A 20,619-nucleotide genomic window follows, 5' to 3' on the forward strand; every position below is an offset into this window, starting at 1 on the left:
CCTCTTGTCCCACTTGTCCAAACACAAACTCCCTGCCCTTAGGAACAGCTAGCTCCATAGTATCGTGAAATACATGCTTATGTATTTCTCTGGTTTTCTGACATACAGTTCCTTAAATCCTTGGATTCTGGGAGTAATAAATTTGTCTTTTGTATGGAGGACCGCTATTGGCTTGATTAAGGCCCATTTCACTAGTTGAGCTTGTGCCCTTGGTAGTGTTAACTGGGCCCAGAACCCATGGCTGGGTAGGTCATAGGCCCTAAGGAAAAACCTACTATTACTATTCTGTTAAATGTACGTACATAATATCAAACTGCCCCTAGACATGTATCCATGCTTTTAATCCCTGCACTCTGGAGGGTGTGAGGCAAGCAGATCTCCCTGAGTTCAAGGCCAACCTGGTCCATATAGTGAGTTCCAGGCCAGCCAAGGCTACATAGGGAGAATTTGTCTCAACAACAACAAAAGACAACAAATTAGATAGACAGATAAGTGAGATCAAAGAGTGCGCAGTGGTGAATCTGTACCATACCTGCTTTCCCCTAGACTCAGGGATCATCTAGGAGAGAGAGTGGAAAGACTGAAAGAGCCAGAGGTAAGAGATGACTACTGTGAAACAGCATTTTCTGGGTACAACAGGGCCACAGCACCCAGAAACACACAAGTAGCTCCACCTACAATCACAACATGAGTACAAGATGGAGCCAGCCAAAATCCCAGTATGAATGAAGAAGGCTTAGGAAATCCACCCCTAGTTGAAGAGCTATATTGATGGCCTCAGGGGAACGGACTGTGCCAACTTTCTTCAGGGATGCGATTCCTGGTCAGCTACACATCTTCCAATGGATAGCCTGTACCTATCACATACTGGCAGTACTCTGTGGGTTTAAAAAAGAATACAGAAATTTGGGAGGGAAAGTGGTAGCAGGCACATGGGAAGATTTGGAGGGGAGGGACCGGAGGTGTGTTTGATTTAAAAAGCAAATAAAAAAGATTATATGCCTATCTAAAATTCTTACCTCCCCCCAGTATTGGCTCGGTCGGGGGGTATCCCTAGCTAGCTTTAGGTTGGGGTCACCTCAAAGGTCAAAGCATGGTCTGGATGGTGGTATTGCATGCATTCAATCCCAGCACTTGGGAAGCAGAGGCAGGCAGGTCTCTGTGAGTTCAAGGCCAGACTGGTCTACAAAGCAAGTTCCAGGAGTCCCAGGATAGTTAGGGATACACAGAAAACAAAACAACCAAACCAAACCAAACGAACAGAAAATCCAGGCATGATCAGAAGGCTGAGACTTTCAGCTCTCCTTTCAACTGGCAGGGAAGGAGGGACAGGGGTGAGAGGTGGACTTGATTATCAGTGGCCTACAAATGTAATCAAGCTTGCCTATGTAAGGAAGTCAAACACAGCATCCCAGAAGGACAGAAGAGGAGGAGGAGGAGAATCCTGGTAGCTGAACATGTCAGGGTGCCCAGATGCTGTGTGACTTCCTAGGGAGGTGTGGACTCTAGTCACAAATGGCAGGCCAAGGAAATGATTACACCTGCATCCAACATGACAGACCAATGGTTTTCATTAAGGTTACTTACAGGAGTATGGATGACTCAAAGGCAAGTGCATCACCCAAAAGCCCGTTCCAGTACAGCGATGACTCATAGAGGTTCCATCCCTTATGCTCCCTGAATAACTCTCAGGTCACTTCACCAAAGACTTCCCTCTCCTGAAAGATTGCTTACTGCTCAGATAGCTACGGGGAGGAGCCGCCTTTGTCTTGCAACTTTCTTAACTTCTTAGTCTTCTGAAACTTCCCTAAACTTCCTGAGCCCTGTAAGTTTATTTTCTGGGTTATATGTGCCTTCTTTTTCCCTCCAACAGAGACTGTTTCCACTGGGGGCAGGTTGTTGTGTAATACCGGAAAGGTAGGACAATTTCTCGTGCTTGGTCATAGTATCTTCCAGTCCAGCTGTCCATGGTAGACTTTGTAATGTTCTTTATAATAAACCGGGGATGTAATTAAGGCTCTTCCCCGAGTTCTAGGAACTGCTATGGCAAATTATTTAAGCTGGATTAGCAGAGTTATGGGAATTCAGCTGATAACCCACACCTCAGAACACACAGGACACAGTCTCCACTTGTAACTGGAGTCTCAAATCTTCTGCAACTGCAATTCCAATTTGGCGAGTCTGACACTGTCTCCAGGCAGGGATCCTCAGGACTGGTCCTGCAGAGGCTGTGCAATAGAATGGCTTTGCTCTTGTGAGAGAAACCTCCACTTCCACATCTGGTGTGAGAAGTGTCGGCTTGACCTTGTCTGTGAGGGGGGTCTCTATCCCCCCAATTCCTTTTCAGGTGATGTGATATGGTCCAGGCTGCACTTGAATTGGGTTAAACAGTCCAGAATGACTTCAAACTCTCCATCTTCCTGCTCCCACCTCCCAAGAACTGGGAGAACCAATGTTGGCCACTAAGTCCAGTTTCTTACATCCGTTAACTTTTTTACACTTATTTATTTTGTGTGTGTGCATACGGGTGCATGTAAACATGTTATGGTGCTCATGTGGAGGGATGAGGTCACTTTGTGGGAATCTGTTCTCTCCTTCTATCATGAGGGTTCTAGGCAATCGTCTTTACCTCCTGAACTTACCCAAGTGCCTTGTCCTTAGGGGTAGCTGTCTTAGCTAGTGTTCCATTGCTGTGAAGAGACACCATGACCCCTGCAACTTTAATAACAGAAAACATTTAATTGCGGCTTGCTTACTGTTTCAGAGGTTTAGTCATTATCCTCGTGGTGGGGAGCATGGTGCCCGGTGCTGGAGAAGTAGATGAGAGTTCCATATGTGGATCTGCAGGCAGTGGGAAGAGGGAACTGCTGGGCCTGGCTTACGCTTTTAAAACCTCAAAGTTTCAAATGTATCCCCAGTGATACATTTCTTTCAACAAGGCCACACCTAATCCTTCTCAAGTAGTGCCACTCTCTGATGACCAAACAGCCAAATGTATGAGCCTATGGAAACCATTCTTTTTATCATCATCGTCATCATCATTTATTGCAATTTATTCAATTTGTATCCCGGCTGTGGCCCCCTCCCTCTCTTCCTCCCAATTCTGCCCTCCCTCTCTCCCTTTCCCCCTATCTCCCTCCCTAGTCCACTGATAGGGGAGGTCCTCCTCCCCTTCTATTTGACCCTAGCCTATCAGGTCTCATCAGGACTGGTTGCATTGCCTTCTTCTGTGGCCTGGCAAGGCTGCACCACCCTGGGGGAGGTGATCAGAGAGCCTGCCACTGAGTTCATGCCAGAGAGTCCCTGCTCCCCTTGTTAAGGAGCCCACATGAAGACTGAGTCTATGGGCTACATCTGAGCTGGGGTTTTATTTAGGTCCTTTCCATGCATTGTTCTTGGTTGGACTTTTAGTCTCTGCAGGGCCCCCAGGGCTCAGGTTTGTTTTTTTTTTTTTTTTTTTTTTTTTTTTTTGTGAGGCCATTCTTATTCAAACCAGCATAGTAGCTATCTTTGTGCAAGGAACTATGGGACTTCTGATAAGCAGCAGAGAGGTCCCAAGCTTAGATATCACCAGTCTTTTAATTTCTTTGTAGCCATTAGACTCCCTTGCTCCCACCCCTTTTAAAAATTGAGGCAGGGTCTTATGTATCTATTGGCTGAGGATGGCCTTGAACTTCTGATCCTCCTACCTTCATTTCCTGAGTGCTGGGATCACACCTCCAGGAGTTGTTGTTGTTTATTATTTATTTATTTATACATATAAGTGTTTTGTTTGCATGTATGCCTGTAAGACAGAGGAGGGCATCATATCCCATTATAGATGGTCATGAGCCACCATGTGGTTCCTGGGAATTGACCTCAGGACCTCTGGAAGAGCAGCCAGTGCTCTTAACCGCTGAGCCCTATCTGCAGCCCCAAGTCCTGTTTTTATGCGGTGTTTGGGCTTTAGTATATGCTAGTTAACCTGTCTACCAACTGTGCTGCATTCCAAGTTTCCCTCTCCCTGGTTTCTTTCTCTCTTTCAGTTTTAAAGACAGGGGTTCACATTGTCAGCCGGGGCTGCACCTCAAACTCACCAGAACCATGGCTGGCCTCAGCTTTTAGTTAATCCCCCGGTCTCAGTTTCTCCAGTATCAGGTCTATGTGAGTCATCATGCCCAGCTCAAGCTTTCTTTTTTTGTTTGAGACAAGGTTACCCTTTGCAGCACAGGCTAGAATCCTCCCACCTCAGCCTCCCAATCGCGGGGACAACAAGTGTGTAGCACTACACCAAGCTTGAATGTTGAACTTCACAAGCAGGTCCTTCCCTGAAATCTTAGTTCTAGGAAATCTAGGGCCTCCAGTGCAACCAACCAAGGCAAAAGCCAAACTCCTTCAGAATGCTTCTCCCAAAGGGAGGGAGGTGGCGCAGTGTGTCCTCTCAAGAGTGCTGAGAGACAGGCTAGCCTGGACAAGCAGTGAGGACTGAGCTCTGGTCCCTCCTCAGCCTCAGGAATTTATTCAACAGCCATGTGATCTTGTACAAAACCCTGTCCTCTCCTGAACTTCAGTCTTCTGCTCTTTGCAATGGTAATTCTTGGCATGTTTTGTTTTGTTGAGATGCAGACTTACTAAGCAGCCTGGGCCGTGTGTAACTCGTGATCCTCCTAGGGCTTCAGCCTCCCCGGGGCTGGGATTACAGGTATTTCCTAACCCACTGTTAGACGCGACGGTCCTTGTTGCGTTTTCCCTTCCCTCCCTAGTGACTACCAGACGAGGCGCTGGCCTAGACCCCAATTCAAGGACTTTTGGGTTCTTTGACCAACTCTAATCCTTCCCAGCCCCACCCTCCAGCGAGTTCCTATCCTGCCCATTCCACATCAGATTTATATTCAGTTCTCAGCTGCCTGCCTAGTTCCCTCTTACTCTTCGACCTCTCCTTTCAAGGCCAGGAATATGCACTGTGCAGTCTGGCTCCTACCGCACCGTGAAAGCTTAAGAAGCGTGAAGGGTGAAGGATCAGGCCAGCCTTAACTTTCTTCCCCGAGGAACCGCCGGGGATCTAGGGTCACATCCTAATATAGAAAGCTGGCGGGGTAGTGCGCTAAGACGCCGCGGCTAAGCCGGAGAGCTCTGCCACCAACACCCCCACACAGTTCTTCCCAGCGCCTCGGGAGGGACCCGGGGACCTAAGGGGTCAACACTGGGGTTCCCGCTCTGGGAGGGGCAGAAGCTGCCGAGGTCAGCAGCTGGGAACCACTTGCAGGCTGCGGGGCTGGAGCTGGGTGGGGACAGGCAGACCGCCAGTCTCAGGGGCGTGGAGCCCAGGCGGAAGGGGCGGGCCGGGCATGAGAAGGGCTGGGCCGAGGTGCCGCGGGGTTGCTGGAGGGTCGTGGGCAGCGTGCAGTAGACATGTCGGGGGGCAGCAGCTGCAGCCAGACTCCCAGCCGGGCCATCCCTACTCGCCGCGTAGCCATCGGCGATGGCGTGCAGCTCCCTCCCGGGGACTACAGCACCACCCCCGGCGGCACGCTCTTCAGCACCACCCCGGGAGGTAGGCACGGACGGGGGTCCCAAGCGGCCTCGGGGGGCGGGAGGATACACCGGGGTCCGGATTCGCACGTGCGACTGGGATGGCGGCGCTCAGGGGCCTCGCAGCTGGATAGAACGGACAAGGGCGTCGGGAAGGCAGGGGGTCACCGTCTCGGTTGCCCGCCTTCTGGGTGTGTTGGAGCGTGGTCTGGAGACGGGGCTGCAAACTGCCTTTTTGTGGGAGAAACGGCAGAGTGCCCCAGGCGTACAGATAGGCACTCTGCCAGGATCACCGTGTACTTCATGCGGTCTCTGGGTGTCAGTTTAGTGCTGGGGTGGGACAGGACGGTGGTCTGGGTGGCCCACGGATCAGGGAAGGAGCCTGGCCTGGAGATTAAGTTTAGTTGGTCTCCCTTGGGATAAATGACGCCTGCACACTTTTTTTTTTTAACCTTCCCTCGTTTTCCCTCGTTGGATACTCGTTCTTTAATGGAGGGTGGGCGCTGAGGGTGCTCCCTGCCCCAGAAGCGCGTCTCGGCCACCTGTGGCATGAAGCCTCTTTAGAGGGAGAGGTCTCTTCAGGGGCAGCGTCCAGGGCAGTGCAGAACAGCACGTTCCTCGGGCCTGGGGGAGGGGGCAGGGCATAGCGGAGGATGAGGAAGAGGAAGCTGAGTTGGCGCGGGTGGGGGCCGGCCTCTGGGAGCCAGGCATTCCCAGCTTGCCCCGGAGCCCCGGTATAGGCTCTGATGAAACCTACCCGCCCGTTTGCATGATGAAATCCTCGTGGCTCACTGTTTTCCTCCCAATCCCGGCGCTGCTCCCACCCACTTTACACTTCTCCCGTCCCTGGTCTCCTCCCCCAAGCTTACAACTCAAAAAACAGGAGAGATCCTGGCGCCGTGCTGAACCCTGGGCTGCTGCTGGCGCGGCCAGGCCACATGCCTGTTTTCTCAGGCAGCTGTCCCTGCACCAGGGAGCACAGCCAGATTCCAGAACCAGGGCCCCGCTGAAGGGATCCGGGAGATCAGTGTCCAGTTTGTGCCTCTTGCTCTTCAGAACACGGCACCAACACGGCTCCACACAGAACACAGAGTACGTGTCTGTTATGCACTGTCATTAGAAATGGCCAAGGAAAAGTTCTCTGCAGGCTTCTGGCCTCCCGTCTTTGGAGCTCTCCATCCCTTCCAGGCCTCTTTAGTTCACGCTGCTGCACTCTTTGTCTTTTGGTAGAACTTTGTGTTAAGCACAAACTTCTACAGACAGCTGAGTGAATCTGGTGTATATTTTAGGTGAATCTGGGTGTATATTTTATAGGCACCGACTCAGGCCTGAAAGCTCAGAGAAAGTGCACTCCCAGGCTAGCTGAGTAGCAATAGCTAGAACCATTTGCAAGGATCTCTGAGGGGATCCTCAACCGTGGACTGGGAAGTGTCAAGGTTGGCAAACCCCGAAGTTTCCATTCTCTTTGAAGAGGAAGGGGCATCAGTGTAGCATTTGTTTCCTAACTGAAAGAGAGCTAGCAGGGCCAGATCCCAAAGCCAGCTGGCCCTTGTCAGTTGTTTTTCTTTTTCTTTTTTTGGTGGGATACACAGTCCATAAGCTCGAGGAAAATCTTGCTTGCTTCTGCCAAAGCCAGCAAGCCTATTCTTTTGTTAAGGAGTGGGATCTTATCCCAAAGGCCATTCATTCCAGGTCACCTGCTAAAACACAGAAGCTTGACCTATTTGCTCCAGAGTGTTTCTCATTACCTAGAATCCTAATTAAATACGGACAAAGGTCCGAACAAAGGTCTGCAGACTGAGAGGACAGCCAGGGCTACACAGAAATCCACCTGCCTCTGCCTACTGAGTGCTGGCACTAACCGGGTACACCACCAAATCTGGCCATTTGGTCTTCCTTTTCCCACTGTCGAATACCTTTTGGGCTATTTCTAACAGTTCTGACCTATGCTTCCCTGCAAATCCATCGAACTGTTGAGTTCTCCTACGTATATTAGGGGCCTACTGGGAGACAAGGGTCAAGTTACCTCAAGTCACCTTAAGGTTGGCTATGACCTCCGGCTCTATGGGAGTGTGTAGCCCATAAGCTTGAGAGACTGAGACACTGACCTAACCATTGTAGGTGTGATTGGACCACACTCCTTTTTTCGTACTCAGAAATTCCAGGGAAAAGGGACAAACAACACACAAATGAAACACTTACATATGGTTGTGTTTTTTGTTTTTGTTTTTTCCTTTTCAGAACTTTAGGAGCCTAGCCAAGTAGATTTTGACCAGGCATACAGTTTGGCTGGCATTTCTTGAACTTAGGCTTTTTACCCACCTTGGCTTGTAACTGACTTGTAGGGCGTTCCATCATGAAGAAACATGCAGTAAGTCACTCCTGCTGAGGATGGCCTGGAAGCTGTTGTGTCCTGGAGGCAAGGACACAACAGGTGGCTTGAACCATCTCCATTCCTGAGACCCTGGGTGGTGGTCATTAACCCTTTGCTAACCTAAGACATTTCTGAAAGGAAATGTGTCTTTAAGATCGCCAGCAATACCAGAATACCAGCAATAAACAGAAACTTCTAGTGAACACCCAAGGTGAAGGTTTGACCTACAGAAGTTGTTTGGGTGGTCATACCGCAATGACCTCGGTGAATTTAATCAGGCAGGCAGGTAGGGTAGCAGGTGTTAATGACACTGTTTCTTTGAGCAAACAAAAGTGGTTCCTGTGAATGTAGTGGCACATGCCTTTAATCCCAGCACTCAGCAGAGGCAGGTGGATCTGTGGTTTGGAAGTCAGCCTGCTCTAAACAGCCAGTTCCAGGTCAGCCAGAGCTACACAGTGAGAGACCCTATCTTAAAAAAAACAGTCTGTCTAGGAGGCCGACCTTGACGTGGCTGCCAATGTTTAGCCCAGGCAGTGTGGGGACGAGGGGGAGGTAGGCTGGACACTTATGCTAGTGTCTTGATGTCCCAAGAGCACACACAGGGGAGAAGTGCCTGCTGAGACACAGTGGTTAAGGGCGGGATGAGAGAGCTTAGCTATTGAGGCGGTCAGGAGATAGAACAACCCCAGCTCACACGCACCTCCTCTCCCTTTTAAAGTGTCTGAAACGTACCTAGGTTCCAGAACTTACTCCTGAATGTTGGGGTTAGGGTGGACAGCGCTCTCCAGACTCCCTTTGAAGCCTTTTGGGCTTTAAGGTATGCACTATGTCCTGGCTAGGATGCTGGTTTGACTTGGAGCTTTTGGGACTGCTTGATAGGCAGATGAAGATATTGCTGAACTAGGATACAAGCATGGGGCTGGGACAGCACAGGGGTCAAAAAGTGCTTGCTGCTTTTTGAAAGGACTATCCTTTAGCACCTACCAGGAGTCCCTAGACCTCTGACCACCATGATTCTAGCTGGAGGGGTGCTCTCTTCTGGCTTCCATAGGAACCCCTCCCCAAATTAAAAAAAAAAAGTTTGGAGAATCAGAGGTGAAGTCAGTAACAGCCAACTGTGCATGAGGCCCTAAGTTCAATATAGAGTATCACAAAGGGAGGGGTAGGAGGGATGGAGGTGGGGAGGACAGATCAAGTGTAAGAGAGAATGGATATGTTGGGAGTTTAAGGTTACTGGATGTTGGGCACAGACTTCCAGTTATGAGAGGAATAAATTCCAGGCATCAGTGGCTATAATTAACTCTGCAGTGTTTACTAGAAATTAATGAAGAGAAACCTTAGCCATATCCTTGCTTACACACACATCCGTGATATATGCCAATTAGTTTAATTGTAGGATTTATTTTACATTTCCTAGTGTGATACTAGACCATCATGTTTGTATACTTTGACTAGATACTTCTGCTTCCTTTCTTTTCTTCCTCTCCTTCCTTTTCTTTCTCTCTCTCTCTCTTTCTTTCTTTCCTTCCTTCCTTCCTTCCTTCTTTCTTTCTTTCTTTCTTTCTTTCTTTCTTTCTTTCTTTCTTTCTTTCTTTCTCTCTCCCTCCCTTTCTTCTTTCTTCCTTTCTTTCTCTCCTTCCCTTTCTTTCTTTCTTTCTTTCTTTCTTTCTTTCTTTCTTTCTTTCTTTCTTTCTCTCTCTCTCTCTCTCTCTCTCTCTCTCTCTTTCTTTCTTTCTTTCTTTCTTTCTTCTTCCTTTCCTTTCTTCCTTTCCTTTCTCTCTCTCCTTTCTTTATTTCTCTTCCTCCCTCCCTCTCTCCCTTTCTTCCTTCCTTCCTTCCTTCCTTCCTTCCTTCCTTCCTTCCTTCCTTCCTTCCTTCCTTTTAGATAGGATCTTAACTGTATAGCCCAGGCTGACCTCAAACTGTTGATCACCCTGCCTCAGCCTCCTGAGGGCTGGGATTATAGGCATGTACCAACCAGCTTACATGCATGTGGTTTTTATTTTCTAGTTGTATGTAATAATTCAGTAAAGCTGAAGGGGGACATAATTCTAAGATCGAAGGCATATCTCTGGAATGAAGTAAGTCAACAGACATCCTCTGCCCTTCAGCTCTAGCACCCATAATAATTTTACTTTGTAGTTTTGTAGATTGACCCCGGGGCCACAGTATGTTTGATATCCAAAAGAGAACTCTTCTCCAGGGTAAATGGCAGTCTAATGAGGTGAGCCTCTAGATTTTAGTGTGGTCTTTGGAGATAACATTTTTTTCGAGTATCCTCCCAAACTGCCAGGCATTCATCATTTGCTAGGCGAGTTTGATTCTTCTCCACCATAACAGCAAAAGTCATTTCTGATTTTGGTGAGTGAAGGCAGGTAGGGTAGTGCTGTTTTCATTTCACTTATGGGTACAAAGTACTGAAACATTTTTCCAAGTGAACCTTTATTTGATGTTCACGAAACTGAGTTAGAAGGGAATGGTAATATTGAAGATGAGGATTGCTTAGGGTGACAGGTTTTTTTTTCTCCTTAATGTTCATTTGTGCACATGAATCCCCATATGTTCAGACAAACAAACAAAAACATCCGTTACTTTCTAGTCTGATTCTTACGTCGGCTGTGAATCATAGCCACGAGTCTGTTGACATGCTTGTTTCTCGGGTTAGGCAGGATGTTCTTCCAGAGCAGTTGTTGTGTCCTCAGGATCTGATGCCAGGTCCGGTGTTCAGAAGGTGGCAAGTTGTGCCGGGTGTGGCTTAACGGCACAGTGCTCTCCCAGCATGTCTGGGCTGATCTTTAGCACTAGAACAAGGATAAAGATGAAGGGGACTAAAAGAAGCCTGGAATGAATAAAGCATTCCCTTAGGATATCTAGGTTCTTCCCTGGGCCTGGGTCTCCTCTGGGTCTCCTCTGGGGTGGAATCGGCTGGAGTGGGTAGCCTGGCCTTTAACAAGCCATCCCCAAACTGTGTAACTTAAACAACAGTTTACTGCTCATGTCTGTTCTTTGCTGATTTTGATAGAGGTGACACATGCTGGGTTCCCCTGGGCTGCAAGTCCAAAGTGGTCTTATCCACATGTGGGTCCACCACTTGCTGGCCACTGTGGGGGAGGCTGGAAGTGCCCGTTTGGTTATCAAATCATTTAGTTTAGCTTGAACTTATGAACATGGCAGATAATAACCTAAGGCACAGGCATGGAAGCCTTGTCATACCACTTTAAAAGGCTTCTTTTGTTGTTGGGGGCTGTCCAGTTTCAAGAGGGGTCAGGAGGAAGAGGGATGGCCTTCTTTGCTCTGAGACAGGATCTCCTGTGGCCCAGGATGGCCTCAAATTTGGGAATGACTTTAATCTCCTGATCATTCTGCTCAAGTGTATGAACTACTTTTGTTTGTTTGTTTGTTTTTATTTTTTTCCTTGCTTTCTCTGAACATCAGGATTTAGGAACATTGCATTGCAGAGCCCACCCTCACTGTCCAACCCACTACTCTCATTTAAACTTAAAGACCTGGGTTTTCTGGGCACTCAATTGGCTTGAGTTAGGTGTTTCCAGGAGTCCAAAATGAGGACGAGACTACAGGAGGAACAATCCCCTTAGAGCTTTGGTTTTACAACCTACAGTGTGAAGGTTCAAAAGCAGGTTTCTTAGCTGGCTGCAGTGGCTTGTAATACCAGTACTCTGGAGATGAAGACAAGAGGACCAGATGTTCAAGGGCCATGTGGGTGTTTAGAATGGAATAGCTCCCATAGATGCATAGATTTGATTGCTTGGCCCTCAGTTGGTGGAACTGTGTGGGAAGGATTAGAAGGTGTGGCCTTGCTGGGGGAGGTGTGTCGCAAGGGGGTCGGCTTTGAGGTTTCAAAAGCCCATGCCATTTCCAGTTAGCTCTCTCTGTCTCATACCTGTAGATAAGTTTGAAAGCTCTCAGCTACTGCTCCATCCAGCACCCTGCCTGCCCGCTGCCATGCTTCCCATCATGATGGTCAGGGACTCTAAGACCCCAAATTAAACTTTTATTTTGTAAGTTGTCTTGGTTGTCGCATCTTATCACAGCAATACAGAAGTAACTAGGACAGCCGGCCTCAGCTACGTATTGAGTTGGAGGGTGGGCTGGGCCCTATGAGACCATGTCACAAAACACTCAAACAAATGAACAAAATGGACATCCTACTTAAAAAGAATGTGTATTGGACTGGAGTTGTAGCTCAGTGGAAGAACAGTGTGTATAAAACACTGGGTTTAATCCCAAGCGCCAAAACAGGGAAATCCCAGCCAGTCGTTATTAGCTTGCTAGAGCTGCCATATGAAAATACTGCCATCGAGTGGCTTAAGCAATGGAACCTTTTTTCTTACTGTTGTTTGTTAATTGGAAGCCTTAGACCAGAGTGAAGTTGGTTCCTTCTGAGGCCTCTCTTTCCCTTCTCTCTTGTCAGCTATGGTCTTCCATCTGTAGGACTGTGCATAGATTTCCTCTTCTTCCAAGGATACTGGTGAAACGGATCAGGAGCCACTTAGAGGCCTTATATTGACCTTCCTTATGAAGACCTCATATTCCGAGGTGCTGGAGTTTAGGCTTCAGCACCTGAGTTTGAAGGAATACAGTACATACAGCTCCTACCAATCACACTGGAGCAGCGTTTGCTATTTGTTTTGGGAGCCTTTGGGAGGGCAGGATACTCCCTTTTGGTAATGGTAACACAGTCAGTGCCCTGCAGCACCCGTGCATTTTGAAGGGTTTGGGGACAGGCCAGGAAAGGGGAGGTGCTTGATAAGCCTTAGAATAATCTCAGCCATTTTGTTCTGAAATGTAAAAAGCCAGGTCCTTGTCAGAGCCTCTTAAGAAAGAAGGGCAGGTCTTTCCCCCTGACCGACTATCCACCTTCGGTATGTGGCAGCTTCGTATGATACCTGACCCCTGAGAGGTATCATTATTTGGTTCTCTTTTGCTTTGTTTCATTTATTTATTTATTGAGCCCAAGCTGGCCTGGAAAAGTCACTGTGTAGGGAAGAACGACATCATATGACTGATCCTCCTGCCTCTTCCTCCCAAGTGTGTATCGCCATGCCCCACCCCACTTCCTGTTCCTTCATAAGACACTTCTCACTGGTAAGTTTACTCTGCTTGCTTGAGAGACTCCAGCCATTCACCTGTCTGTCTTTCTGTCCATCCATCCATGAGATGGTGTCTCCACATAGTCCTGGCTTAGACTGGCCTCGAACTTACAGAGGTCTGATTGCCTCTTCCTCTCGACTGCTTGTATTAGAGGCACACATTGCCATAGCTTATTTTCATTTAATTTTTAGTCCCCCAGAAACTTGTCCATGTAAGGCAGATGCTCTTTTATGGATCAAGAACTCTAGCTCTCAGGAATATTGGCATTTGCTATTTAGTCTTCCTGGTGCTCTTTTGAGGTGTGAGTTTTTTTTTTTTTTTGTTTTGTTTTTTTAATCTTCTTCATGTAACACAGAAAGAACTGGGACCCTGAAAGTAGTGATTCCTGATTTGAGCCCAGGACTTTTGTCTCCAAATCCCAAGTGATTTGCATGTTAAGGGCCTACAATCAGATCCTAAAAATAGATAGCAGTGGCTAGTGCTTTAAATATAGTGTCAGCGAGCCTGCATAACACCCCTGGTTGACAGGTGATAAAACTAGATCCTTGAGGAATATTTCCTCACTTGTGTGTCCAGGAAAACTGGCATCAGTGTTAAGCCAAGCCTTGGGAATAAAGACTTTATCTACACTTCCTGTGTTCCTGGAATTAAAAGTCCCAGAGCCATACCTAAATTCATGATGGTTCCCTTGCCTGTGTCTGAGAAAGATGGAGGATACCCATTCCCACCCCATACTGCCCACAAGTCTCTTTCTTGGTTGCTTACCTGCCTTCTGATGTGTCCCAGCTTTGGCCTAGGAACTGGATCCTGCTGGGGTGGGACTGGGCAGCTGGTGGTCATCTGTCACCTTAAACCTGGACAGGACAATTGCTAGTGCATGTGCAGTGTTCCCTGGGGTGGGCTGCTGTTCTAACGAACACCAGAAGTTGACAGAGGTGGCACGAAGATCAACAGGCCCCTTTTGAGGTCTTTGAGAGATCACTGAGGCACAGGTAGAGAAAGTGCTAAGTGCATAGTGAATGAGGCAGTTGTGTTTCAAGACTCAGCCAGAAATAGGAAGTTACTCCACAGGTCGTTCAGAATTGAACTTTGAACTCTCACCCCAGCACCCTGTAGGCTCTGGATTTCATCTCCACAACTGACCTGCGATTCACTGTGTTTATGCTGTGCCTACCTCTGCAGTATTTATATATTTATTTTACATTTCTCATCACTGTGACCAAACTGTTGACAGAAGAACTTAAAGCAGGAATATTTATTCTGGCTCTTGGTGTCTGAGTTCAGTCCACAGTCCCTTGACTCATTGCCCTTGGGCAGAACATCGGACAGCGGCAGCGCGTGGCAGAGGTGGGTTGTTTTAGGGTGGACAGGAAGCAGGGAGAAGGGAAATGCTGATGTCTTGCTGGCTTCCTGCCCCCATTGAGGGCAGGTCTGACCCAGTTAACCCAGCCTGCCAATGTCCTCACAGGCGCTCCCACAGGTGCGTCTCCTCAGGGTCCTACATCAGGACGTCTTTACTGTTTTTTCTTTTTGTTTTTTTCCGGAAAGGGTTTCTCTGTGTAGCCTTGGCTGTCCTGGACTTGCTTTGTAGACCAGGCCCGCCTCGAACTCACAGCGACCCACCTACCTCTGCCTACCAGAGTGTTGGGACTACAGGTATACACCACCACCGCCCGGCCAACCTTTGAAACCTTTTTTGCTTGACCTCTTCTAGCCCGAGTTTTTATGCAACCCTAGGTATGTGGGTATATGAAATAGGTATGCAAATCAAACACGAGAAAATCATAAATTTACTTAAAAGACTTTTTTGGCAACACATAATTTGTTTATTAATGATGAAAGCGGGTTTGCCCGGTGAGATGACAGGCTTGTTTATGAGGGATGATATCTTGGCTGAGTGTTTTCGCACTGTGGGACATAGATCATATTTGTTTTTCAGTTAGCTGGTGTTTTGTTTTTATAATAATCTGCGCTGTACGTTATGTTGGTAGCCTGCTGTTTTAGCTGACTGATAAACTGGCTGTAGAAGCAGGGTTACCCACCCCCATTCCTAAGCGTGTTTACCTCAGTGTTCTTCAAGCTCCTAGAAGGTCTAGATGGTCTTGACAGGAGGGAAGAGAACAGCAAAACAGCCCAAGAGTGAAAATGCCCTTGAGAGCAGCTAGCAAGGGAATGGCTGCCAACCAAGGTCACTGTTTATCCCACTGCACGAAAGTGCCTGCAGTGGGAGAGAATCGCTGGAGGGAAGCCTTGGGAAGCTCATCTGTGGAGAGCAAGCTCAGTCGGGAACTGCAGCCCTCTGCCTCAACTTCCCAAGTCGGTTTCTGCTGGGTGTTGGGAACATCTAATTGGATGATGTTTCCTCCGTCTGCTGTTGGTTCTTGGAAGCCTCACCTGAGGGGCCATCTGCTTTGGCTGCGACTCCCCATATTGGGAACCCCAGCTGGCTACCTTAAAGCTGATTTCTGCTCTTTGGCTGATTTAATACTGTTGTCATGTCTGTCTACCTGTCTCTCACTAGCTGTTTAAAACTGAACATATTCGCAGATCATTCTCCAGGTAGTGCAAAACCATCATCAGTGCCAGGAAGGCTGTTCGTTTAAATAAACAGGTCAAGATGGTAGCAGCACGCTCATGGACTTTGCAGACACTCTCAGGAATTCTGTCCTAATCCCAAGCCAAGCCACATTTATTGATAAACACACACACACACACACACACACACACACACACACACACACACACATTTATTTATGGATAGAGTGAGAGAGAATGAACGAGAATGGGTTTGAGTGTGGGTGGGTGTGGACCAGGTTTACGTATGGAGGTCAGAAGACAACTTGTGGAAATTGTTTCTCTCTTAACATATGGGTTCCTGGTCTTGAACTCAGGTCACCAGGCTTGGTGGCAGATAGGTGCCTTTGCCCGCTGAGCCATCTAGCCAGCCCTTAATTTATTTTCATTATGCATGGCATGCAACATTCTATAATATGTTATTTATGCTGTATGTGCTCCCTTAAAAAGAACCTGGATACCACTCCTGCCTTTGAGAAACCAGATTTACTTGTCATCTGCCGGAGATAAGCTATAAATAGAAATACAAAGACAGTTTTAAAATTCCAGCTGGATGCCGTTGTCTGTTGGAGGCTTGGAACGTAAGGCTTGATATTTGTTGAAAAGGAAGCCATAGGTAAATGCTGTCGAGGGGTTAAAAATAGATAGGCGAGACCATGCCGCTGTGTGAGGGGCCACGGGAATCAGTGACTAAGTCCGTATGCTCACTGTCACTTCAGGGTCTTCCATAATGATCTTGCTCCCTCACCTTGGGAGATGCTCCCTTATTTGGTGGTGTTTGGGTGGCTGCCTGGGTGGAGGGTCACCCTGAGTGTGGTTTACTGCTAGAGAGTAGTCAGTGAGACTGGTCCTCCCTCACCCTGGGGAGTGAGACTGACTTGTAATAGGAGGGTAGAATGGGAACGGCACCCACGCCAACCCTTAAGGACGTGGTGCAGGCAAATGTGAAGGTGTGGAGAAGGGCTCGGCCTAAGACCTTTTTGGAGTGGACAGAGAGAACGTTTCTTGTTTTTGCAATGATAAGGCAGGGAAAGTCTGCTGCCGGGAGGGACCCACCGTCTTTCTGTTCTGGATGACCCACCTGAAAATCGGTAGGATGGGATGGTGTGATGACTGGAAGACCACCTTTTCTTTTTTTTTCCTTTTTTTTTTTTTTTTTTAAACAGGGTTTCTTTGTATGTAGCCTTAGCTGTCCTGGAACTCACTCTATGTAGACCAGGCTAGCCTTGCACTCAGAGAGATCCACATACCTCTGCCTCCCAAGTGCTGGGATTACAGGTGTGCACCACCACAGCCCTTTGAAGGCCACCTTTTCTGTGTGCCTTGCTCATCATGGATGATTGACAGGGAGAACTGAGGGGTGAGTGGATTGAGGGATTGCATGCAGCGTAGGGTGCTCAGAGGTCTGAGAAAAAAAAACAAAGGTGCATCTTGGTGGCCAGCAAGCACTTCATGAGGGAGGGGCTTCCTGAGTGGTGATGGGGTAGGCAGTGGAGAAGGGCTGTGGTCAGGTTGGCCAGGTACCACGGTCATCCTTACTCCGCCATGGTCCAGATTATGTAAAAGAACCTGCTGCCTCTGCTGCGGCCACACTCCCAGGAAGTGGGAAACGAAATAGGCAAAGTGTTTCAGGAGGCCTTACCAACTTCTTTATTATACCTGCCCCACCAGGAACCAGGATCATCTATGACCGGAAATTCCTGATGGAGTGTCGGAACTCACCTGTGGCCAAAACACCCCCCAAGGACCTGCCAGCCATTCCGGGGGTCACTAGCCCTACCAGTGATGAGCCTCCCATGCAAGCCAGCCAGAGCCAGCTGCACAGCAGCCCGGAAGACAAGCAGGCGGGCGGTCAGTGGCTGGGCCTCTCCCCACCCTGAACTGGGAAGAGGGTTGTGTGGGAGAGTGTGATGGTGACTGTCCACCGTCTGAGGAGCAGCTGTGGAGAGCCCAGAGGGTGGGGCATGGGTGGGAGGCAGACTCCCATTGGTTCCAGGTTGCCCCTGCATAGCTCCAAGGACCTCAGGACAGCTGATCTGTACCACCTAGCTAGTGAGGAGCTGATCTAAAATGACAGCGGCTTCACCCAGCCCCTTTCACCAGCCCGCCTCTCTGTATAGTCGCTTGCATAGGATTACCACCCGCACAACTCTTGAATCACGGTGGTGGTGATATTTGTGGTGTAGGTGACAACTTATCAAAAGACAGGGTGTACTTCCCTTCTAGAAAATCACGTTTGCAAGAAAAAAACAGAACAAAACAAACCAACCTAGGTATCTCCTGGCAGGTTACTGGTTATTTAGTGGATTGCTGATGAAGACAGGCAGACAATGCCTCCCGTTGTTACTGAAGCTTTGACATTTAAAGCTAGGTCCTTCCTGGTTGTCCGCTCCTCCCGAAAGTAATCAAAGCAGCCACCCTGGCAGCCTCGTGTGAGGTATGAGGCAGAGTGTCTGAGCTCTCCGCCGTGGGTTAATGCTGCACAAGCATGTCCACATGTCCTCCTTTGAGGGAGGACCACCTCTGCTGCTCCGCTTTGAAGGCAGTGCTCCAGGCCCAGCCAGGGATCTGCTGACACCCACTGACCCCGTAGGATGTGATTGCTAACTACCCCAGGAACCCAGCAGCCGAGACAGACATTTACCTTGTTTAGATTGAGATGGAGGTGGGGATGGAGGGGAGCGGTGACAGGAAGGGGCATTTGACTGTGTGCAGAGAGCAACTCGGACAAGTGGTTACCAAGCCACATGTGTGGGTCCCTGCGCTGTGTTCAAGGATGGAGGGATACCCTGGTCACCACAGTGCCTCCTACCTTTACCTGTATACCTCAAACCAAAGATGACAGAGTTCAACAAAGTTAAGCTGCACCTGAAACTGTCACCATTAATTGGAGGGCTGTCATTTAACCGTGCTGGCACACCCGCCTTGCTTCTAGTTCTGATGGTATGCTATCTCTCAGCTCCACGTAGTGGCCTATTAGACCCACACAGTGTTAGTATTAGTGGGGGGGGATGGGAAGGGGAGGGGAGGTAGGGGTATGGGTGCATAGTTTTAACTTTCCTCACAAGAAACAAAACTCCAGTCCTTGAGCCACATATTAAAAACTGCATTTACAAGCTGGGTGTGGTGATACACCTGTAATGCCAGCACTCAGGAGGTAGAGGCAGGCAGACGGATCTCTGTGAGTTTGAGGCCAGCCTCGTCTACAAAGCAAGTCCAGGACAGCTAAGGCTATCCCGAAAAAACCCCAAATAAATAAATTGAATCCACAGAAAATTCAGTACTGTCACCTCTCTTATGAGGAAGCCTGCTCTCTTATCCCAGTCAACTTCTCTCTTTCTCTTTGGCAGCCTGTATGCCTCCACTCGACCCACGAGAATAACACAGACATTGTCTCTGGCCTCCAATCCTGGAGTGCTTCCTCTTGCCATTTGCTTATTGGCCTTCTGGTCTTTTCTCTCCACAGGTGACGAGTCACAGTTTGAGATGGACATTTAAGGGACCAGCCATAGGACGGAGTAATGTTTTTGGGCCCCTGAGGGCCTCAGGGGGAGAGCCAACGGCAGCCAGGCCTTGTACCAGGCAGACATTGGGTGTGGGCCAGGCACCCAGTCCTGCTCCTCAGGGCACCTGTTTCGCCTTCTGTTTTGTGAACACCAGCGCATACCTCCTTGTGCCTCTGTTGGTATCGAGCTGCTACTCCAGAGGAAAAACTCTCGCCCGCACCCTGCCTCAAGTGCCAGGAAGTGGACAGAGAGGGGCCTGTCAGAATGGTCTTCTGGCAATTCTTGCCTCCACCTCTGGAGCACATCCACCGTTTCCTTAGGTTGGGGTATCTGGGAAGGCTATTCTTCACTTCTTTCCCTGAGAGGAAATAAAAGCCACATTTACCCTAGGCCCCAAGTTGGGCCCTGTCTGAACTGTTTTCAATTTAAAGTGATAACACAGTTACAGTCTATTCAGTGCTTACACTGTACTTTCCTTTACATTATCTCATGTAATTAGCATACTAGTCCTCCAGGTAAAGCAGAGAAAGCCTTACTGTCACTTTACAGCTGAGAAATCTGGCTGAAGATAAAAGCTTGACTCCTCTGTGGGGCTGGGCTAGAGCTCTGCTGCTCTGTTGTTCTTGTTTTTAGTAGCAAGCATTACCTTCATCCAGCGAGGTGGTCACCTTCCCCCTGAGCCTAGGCCATTGTAGAGCCTTTGATCCACAGGCACCTAGTCTCTGTCAATCATCTCTTTATGTGTGCTGCTGTGGAGGATGCAGAGAAGATAATCTCTCTGCCTTAAGGATTTTTACTGACGTGGACCACGTACCCACCACATGTACGTGGGTACATGTACATGCTAAAAAAGGGTCGCATGAAGCAGATTGCATAGGATTGGTTATCAGTGGTCCACGAGGGGCGGGGTGGGGAAGCTTGGAGGAAATGGTGCAGCTGGGAATGAGAACGCGTGAGTCTTGACTGCTAGGCCGAGAGTCGTGAGGCAGGTGTCTCAATACAGGGTGTGAGGGGTGGGTTTCCTGGACCAAGGGCTGATGTGATCGTAGGGCCTATTAGCTTGCCATTTGGGGAGCAGCAGGCCTCGATGGCCAGATCTTTTGCTTGCCTTTTTTACAGTCCCTTCCAAAGGAAGCTGGAGTCCATGTGGTAATACATGAAAGGACAGTGCTTTTCTGTGTTGACTGCACACATACAGCATAGCCTCCTCCTGTATGTGGAATTATGAGGCCACTAAGGGGGCTACCACCAGAACAAAGGCAACTGGAAAATCTTATCTACGCTAAATGAGAGATTAGATCGGCATTTCTGTTCTATTAGCTTCCCAATAAACTCGTCTCATTGCCCTGACATCTCACCAGAGGTCTTGTTCACCAGTCTGTACAGTCCAGTGCCGTTCCCATTTTTTCAGGGTCAGTGTACACTTCCCTGGTAGACCAGGAGCCATAAAAATGTAAAAACGAGCAGCTTTCCTCACTGAGAAATAGATCCTTCGGAGAAGACCAGTCTCTGAAGCGTTAATTGTTGCTGGGTGCTGTGTGG

General features: G+C 48.6%; 1 protein-coding gene across 1 annotated transcript; it reads left to right on the forward strand.

The window, feature by feature from the left end:
* Positions 1 to 5,307: 5,307 nt before the first annotated feature.
* On the forward strand, positions 5,308 to 19,466 carry Eif4ebp1 (eukaryotic translation initiation factor 4E binding protein 1). The gene is made up of 3 exons (XM_021639915.2): positions 5,308 to 5,533; positions 17,243 to 17,422; positions 19,038 to 19,466. The coding sequence occupies exons 1-3, from the start codon at positions 5,392 to 5,394 to the stop codon at positions 19,067 to 19,069; spliced, it is 354 nt and encodes a 117-aa protein (XP_021495590.1). The 5' UTR covers positions 5,308 to 5,391; the 3' UTR covers positions 19,070 to 19,466.
* Positions 19,467 to 20,619: the final 1,153 nt, after the last annotated feature.

This window comes from Meriones unguiculatus, chromosome 4 (genome assembly GCF_030254825.1).
Source record: "Meriones unguiculatus strain TT.TT164.6M chromosome 4, Bangor_MerUng_6.1, whole genome shotgun sequence".
In the NCBI taxonomy this organism is placed as follows: domain Eukaryota; kingdom Metazoa; phylum Chordata; class Mammalia; order Rodentia; family Muridae; genus Meriones; species Meriones unguiculatus.

Excerpts from the sequence above, each read along its gene's own strand:
- Eif4ebp1 (XM_021639915.2), top strand. The coding sequence starts at position 5,392 with ATGTCGGGGGGCAGCAGCTGCAGCCAGACTCCCAGCCGGGCCATCCCT. Across the intron at positions 5,534-17,242 it reads CTTCAGCACCACCCCGGGAG|GAACCAGGATCATCTATGAC; the intron begins GTAGGCACGGAC and ends CTGCCCCACCAG. Across the intron at positions 17,423-19,037 it reads GGAAGACAAGCAGGCGGGCG|GTGACGAGTCACAGTTTGAG; the intron begins GTCAGTGGCTGG and ends TTCTCTCCACAG.